Source organism: Labrus bergylta, chromosome 3, assembly GCF_963930695.1.
Source record: "Labrus bergylta chromosome 3, fLabBer1.1, whole genome shotgun sequence".
In the NCBI taxonomy this organism is placed as follows: domain Eukaryota; kingdom Metazoa; phylum Chordata; class Actinopteri; order Labriformes; family Labridae; genus Labrus; species Labrus bergylta.
In genome coordinates this window covers 4,999,975-5,006,901 of record NC_089197.1, presented here as the reverse complement: position 1 = coordinate 5,006,901, position 6,927 = coordinate 4,999,975, and the positions used below count along the sequence as shown (strand labels likewise).

At 38.9% G+C, this 6,927-nt stretch overlaps 1 protein-coding gene across 1 annotated transcript in view; it reads right to left on the bottom strand.

Annotated features, from left to right (window-relative positions):
• Nucleotides 1-5,140: 5,140 nt before the first annotated feature.
• LOC109997700 (protein C19orf12 homolog) overlaps nucleotides 5,141-6,927 on the bottom strand; it is a 4,706-nt gene continuing 2,919 nt past the window's right edge. Inside the window, exon 3 of the mRNA XM_020652276.3 lies at nucleotides 5,141-5,759. Coding sequence (XP_020507932.2) covers nucleotides 5,494-5,759 — 266 coding nt within the window. The 3' untranslated portion in view covers nucleotides 5,141-5,493. The remainder of the gene's footprint in view (nucleotides 5,760-6,927) is intronic.

Below are 6,927 nucleotides of genomic sequence, written 5' to 3'. Positions count from 1 at the left end.
CTTGTCACATTGTTTGGATGCTGTTACACTTACAGGAAACATCTTTATTCATTATCTTTCACAGTCTCAGCAGTAACATTTGAAAGGCGCTTGACGTCACCCAGCACTTCTCTGAAAAGTTGAAACAATTCAACTGAAAAATGCGTCGGGCGCAGCTCTTTTTGAAGAGGCGTCCGCTTCTTTAAAAAGGCGTCATCCTTTTTCCTTTTTCCATAGACTTGTATGTAAAAAAGGCGCCGGCAGTTGAAAAAAGAAGTCAAGTGTGAACAGGGCCTAGTGATCTTGTAATCTTGGGTAGACCAGGGGTTCCCAAACCTTTCAGCTTGACCCTGAAAACAAGAGGGCCTGAAACTGGGGATCCCCACTGTCCCCCACGCACACCACTCACACTGGTAACACAAAGAACAACACACAAGAATACAACAGCATAAGAACCATACAACAATTTTATATAGAAATGTAGTGCAAGAAAGGCTAGATGCAGAATTCAAGACTTTCCATGTATAGACTTCAGCACTGAGTGGACAAATAAAACTTAATAAGCAGACACACAGGTGTGTTCATCTTTATGTTTAAAGACTGTGTGATCGGAGCGCCCCCTTGTGGTTTTTTCCTTCAGTTGCCATGATGTGTTGTGTATGAGAGCAGACTTTATGACCCAGCGAGTACTTGGTTCAGCCAATGAACATTATCTGATCAAATCATTATTTTCATCTTAAGAGAACTAAAAACAATTATCTCCTTTAATCAACTGGGAGAAAATCCACCAGCCAAACTTCATATCTCACAATTCTTACTCTGTACTTCTCTGTTGCATTTTCATTTTAGCTCCTAACATCTTCAAATAATGACGTATTATGTTAATGTTCCTACTTTTCATGTTATTGTTCTTTGATTTGAAGTTAGAAAGATTGTCTCTAAATATCAGTTTGCTTTGCACACAAACAGCCCGTACAAATGTTCTTCAGAGGGACAGTTTTTGCGTTTTTTAGATAGGACAGCTGAAGAGAGACGGGAAATGTTGGGAGGACAGAGTGGGGGATGACATGCAGCAAAGGGTGGAGGTCAGATTCAAACCCACAGCCACTATGATGAGGACTATAGCCTCCATACATGTAGCACGCTACATAACCGCTACGCTATCTGCGCCCCTTCAGAGGGACAGTTTTTACTTTGTTACTGTGAGGATGTTTCAGAACTGCAACACTTTTATTGTAGAGAAGTTCAAAATAGGAAATTTAATGAGACAGGTGTGTAGGAGAGCAACGTGTCCATCAAAAACTTAAAGGAAAACTCCTTTATTGGAAACGTTTTGGTATTAGACCAACTGAAACTCCACTAAGAACTGCTGAGAGCATGTTGTGACATTTGAAATATTGTTCTTCAGTGATGTAAGCAGTGGAAATTCATTTCCTGTCACCTCAATTTTATTTGAGAGAGATGTAGTATTCTAACAACAAAGTAAACCCTCTAATAGATTACCCCACTCTGCAAACATTTTATCCAGTGTAAATGTACTCTGTTTGGAGACTGTAGTGTTGCAATAATAGATAACTGCTGTTTATAGACACGTGTTATCCCATATTTCAGTCACACAGATTATTAATAGTTCTGACTAACAGCTGGAGAGAGTGATTGTTGACAGCTATTATTTACAGCCTGAACAAAAGAAGACTGAAGAAAAAAATAATTTCTACTGAAATCTTTAATCGCAATTTAACTCAACATTTGTGGCTTTAGGCCCATTTTCACATTTATTATACATACAGTATATCATCTTTATCACTTGACATAGAGAATTAAGAGAACACAACAATTTCCATCAAAAACATTAAAAACAGAATTAAGAACATGTAAATATCACGTCCAGCTTGCTGAACTCATCGTCTGTCTGAAATAACAAGACTTAGCGTCACGTTCCCTACTCTCGGCCTCTTCAGACAACTTTTAAACATCAATATCAAATTCAGGAAGATTAAAATCACACATTCACTGACTAACATGTTTTTTTTCCGATGTCGAATACAAATAGAAAAATAAAACCATTCAAACTTGTGATGATATTTTTTTAGACATCTGTGTCAAACTGTTATTGTACTAGGAAGTCATCATCCACTACATCAGCGTCACTATCTATACTGTAGCTCTATGACTGAGCAAAAACATCAAAACAACAAGGCCAAAATATTACTAAAAACACAAGAAGAAGATTTATGTCAGAAATACACAACAAACAATGTTAGTCAGCACTTCAAGTCAGTGATATCAACATTTCTTATTTTCTTAGTTTTCTTGTGACACATAATTTAATCAGGACAATCAAAACTCTAAATGTGAATCAATGAATGAACCATTCAGACACATACTCTGCAGATCATCTCTTTTTCCCCCACATGGTCTCCGTATAGTAAATCATCATTTCATCATCTTCACTGTGTGTACCAGTTATAATACACAGAGCCACAAAACCACATAAAAAAACAACAACAACCTGTTTAATTTCTCATCAAAACAAACAAAAGAAAACACATGTTGTACGTGGTCTTGAAGAACATTATCATCATTGCCATCATCATTATTGTGCACACTTGTTAAAATGCATGTTGGCATATAGAAATATTACAACATGAACATAAAGAGATAAATAAAATAACTCAGAGAATCCTTCCAAAATAGAAAAACAACAACATGCTCTCTGTTTTCACGTTCATCATCTGTCATGGTCAGCTTGTCACTCATACCGACCTCACATTGTACACACCTTTAGACGTTATCTTTGAAAAGAAAAGAAAGTCTTAAACACAAAAGGCAACTGAAAGAACAACAAAAACGACATGATTTGTCCTTTGAAACTTACATCAGAGCCATCGCCTTATTCATGCACTGTAGTAAGAGTGCTGAAAGAAAACGTATGAAACAAAATGAGATTTAAAAACACAAAAAAAGACATGTTCAAAAGTTTAACATAACTACTCTAATTTTTGCACTCTGGTCAACTTATCATTTGTCTTTGCTCACATTCACCAGACCAAGTGCTCACTGTCAGCAGCTGGTGAGTCAGATGAACTAAATCATAACATAGAAACAAAAGAAATATAAATCAGGTGTTTGACACACTTCAACTATTTGAAGCCGAGCTTCTGTCTTTCTTTGAAGACTTCCATTTCTTAGTAAGGAAAACATGTGAAACAAGTTGTTTTGCTGAAGGCCCTAACATGTTCAGTGCCATATGATTCTGCCACTCCTCCTCCTCTGTTGGACATTCGCACACAACAAACAGGAGGTGTGTAAATGTTTCTCGCTTAAGGATAAAAAAAACAGTCCCTGTCCCGATTTTAACCAATCAAAACAAAACACTGTGCTTACATCACTGATTTGTCTGTTTAAATGTTAATGTTGTTGTTTTAACCGATAGAAAAAGATCACTGATGCACCAAGTTCGAGTCAAAGTTCAGTACTGATTTATCTGTTCATGCTTCATTCATTCCGGGGTTACAGCTGTTCCTCAGCTATCCTAGCTTATCATGCTAACAACACCTGCTGTGTAACGACAGGTAAGCTAGCTGTCATGCTGAAAAGGTGTTTCCTAAAGAGCTCCAAGAGAGGGACAGCTTCCTTTGAAAAGTACCAGACGATGAATATTCTGTGTGTCACCCGCCGTGGACATGTTGAAGTACTAAGTCTTATTAAAATGAGCAAACACAAACGGTGGGTACAGGATGGAGGTAGTGGATCGATACACGGGGGTTTGTGTCAAGTTAAAGTGTTGTGATTTGGAGGTTTGAAAATATGGTCACCTTATGTCGTGGTGACCTGAAATATAACCTGTTCACTCAAACACACTCAGGAATCAGATGTTCATTTTCCTGTAATTACATTTGATTTACGCCTGTTTTAAAACTGCATCACATGTCTTATGGTTGCAAATAGCTGACAAAGATGCATAAAACAGATCAGGGCCATGTTTATTTTTTTTTTGTGAGACTTTTTCACCTTTTTTACCTAAAGAGCTTTGACTGGTGACAGGAACCTTTGCACTGTTGTACCCTCACATTTGTTCAACATGAGCTCTGATTGATTTCCAATGTCAACAAAGACGGGTGCAGAAAAATAAACACACTCTGGAGAGAGTCTGGATGGTCATTCAAAAACATACAGGTCATCAAAATCACTGTTTCTGTTTTATTAATAAGATTTTTTACACCTTTATATCAGGCATTGGATGTTTGTATGCTTGAGGATAAATTGTGTATAAAACAGAGATAATCACTCACTGATGTATTTATAAAGAAAATCAATACGCTAAAGGTGTGACATAGTGTTTACACTTTATTTTATTATTAAATGTGTAGGCCAACGTATTATCAATTAATAAAGGGAGGCTTTGCGTTGTCCCAGGTTAAACTGCTGGAAACTCTCACCAGCTTCCATTGCAGACGGGATACTGCTGGTGGAGGAGGCACCACAGGGTGGGGGGTGTAAGACAGAAGGAGAATGTTTTTTTTATAAATGTTTATCACCTGTACTTTATTCAAAGATTAGATTTGTTTCTAATGATCCAAACATATGTGGATTACTATGGGGCAGGAGTTTTTTTTGGAAGAAATACATGAAATAAAGAAGCGGACAACTAAATTGCGATAAAAGCTGGTGTTTGAAAAAGAAACAAAATGTATATTCTTTTGAAGAAATGTGTCGTGAATATTTTATTTTAATGAAATGTAAAGCTCCACACAGGTTTTGATTGCTTGTTTCATCCATTTGTTGATTGGTTTGTACTTTTGAGGTTTAAGTTTTAAATGTATGCTTCCTGCTTTGGACTAAAGAGACACAAGTGTTACTTTCTGTCTCATAAATCTGAAGTTTCTCTTCAAACACTCAAACTGAGAGCAGGAGATTCAAGACGGGTTTGTTATTCTTATAAACGAGACCAAAACAAGTTTAAGTCTGGAAGTTCCCATGTACAGAGACTGTGGTCTTTCAGGTGGATGGCCCATGTTCAGATCTGGCCTGTGGCTCCTCTCCTGCATGTTGTTCCCCAATCATCTCTCCCCTATGACCCAGAGCGATGGTGTTTTCTGGAATTGACCTTATAATCCTAAAAAACTTCACACCAGCAAATAATGACTCAAAAGCACAATAGCTTCAACACTTAATTTAATTATTAAGCCTAAAGATATAAAATGGAGGTACAAAAACAACCTGATTCCAATTGGGGGACAAAGAGATTATATCATAATCCAGAATAAATGATTTCCCTTTTTGATTTACTTTTTTTAAAACTTGTTTTAAAAAAGCAGAGAGGATGTAAATGATTGAGTGATGATTCCCTTCTTGTGATGACATCAGACGCTCTGAAGGCTCTCTGCTCTGATTGGCTCAGCCATCAAGGATAGCATTCATGATTCACAGTCTTTCTTCCGATTGATTCTAAAATGTGTTTTAAGTACTGTGCTTGTGTTTTGGGAGAAACGGTCCATGAGCATCGATGCCTCAGTCCTGATAGCGCACCTCCGCCCTGAGCTCCTTGCTGACGTAGTTTAGTAACGCAGCGGTGACCTGCTGCTGGAGCGTTGCATTGCCCATCACCAGGGCGATGAGCTGCGCTGCATCAGTCCAGTCCAGGGTTCCTATGACGGCCAAAACGTCGTTATAGAGCTTCTGCTGCTGGTTGGAAGGCAGCTCCATCAGGATCTGAGGCAGAGGTTTGAACTGCCCGCTGGTGAGCCAGCTGCCCAACAGACCGCCGACTGCTCCACCTGGAAGAGTCAGAGGAGGAGGAGGAGGAGGAGGAGGAGGAAGAGGAGGAGGTCAGTTACAGGTTCAGGGTTCTTCAAATGAAGTGTCCGATAAAAACTGAAAAGACACCAGACTACACATTTTAAATCTTTCTGTACACCTGGAGGTGAAACCAGTCCAGACCTCCACTCACACTCACACCTTTGAACGGCTGGTTACATCAAGAAACGTGTTGCTGTGAAACAAAACTGCTAATGTTGTTTATATGATCATTTTTCTATTTCTGCAAATATTAATTGGTAATGAAACTACAAAAACAGCTTTTTTTGCCCACTACCTCAATTTATCAGAGCGTTCTTCATGGACACTTTCTTATATTCCACTGCACAGCTCCTACAATGCACCTTTTGTACATTTTGTGAAGTCAAATTCCTTGTATGTGTAAATGTACTTGGCAATAAACCCCGATTCTGATTCTGATTCTGAGTCTGATATCTGCTGCTAGGTTACAAAATTTGTCTCGCAGCACTTCTGCTCGAGAATGACTTTTAAAAAATGATTTTGTACGCTAAACATTGTGCTGTTACTGAAGGAACATTTACAATAGAATCATGTTCTTGCATTAGCGCGGCTGTGACTCAGTGGTAGAGTCAGTCGTCTCTCAACAGGAAGGTTGAGGATTCGATCCCCAGCTCCTGCAGCAACATGTCCGATGTGTCCTCGGTCAAGACACTTCACCACGAGTCGCTCCTGCTGCTTAGTCGAATGTGTGTGAACGAATGAGTTACTTCTGATGGTCACTTCACACAGCAGCCTCTACCATCAGTGTGTGAATGTGTAGGTGTGACCTGCGGTGTAAAAGCGCTCTACAAGCTCAAGTCCATTTACCATAAGCGTCAGCTCTGGACCTGGATATTAACTGTACCCTCTTAAACGTGTCTGGGTCAAAGAGAAACTGCTCCTCCACCTCTCCTTGATGTTGACAGAAGCTCAATTTATATTTCCTAATCACGGCAGGATTTTACACCTCTTTGAAATCTTCCCTTCAATGTAAAAAAAACATGGACGTAATGCTGGAACCGTGTGGTCCCACCATTACGCCCACCATTAAAAGGAAGCATTTGGTGGTGCCTGTATTGGAGGTTCATCAGAAAGCTTCAGATATCACAATTAGTCGTTTTTGTCCGA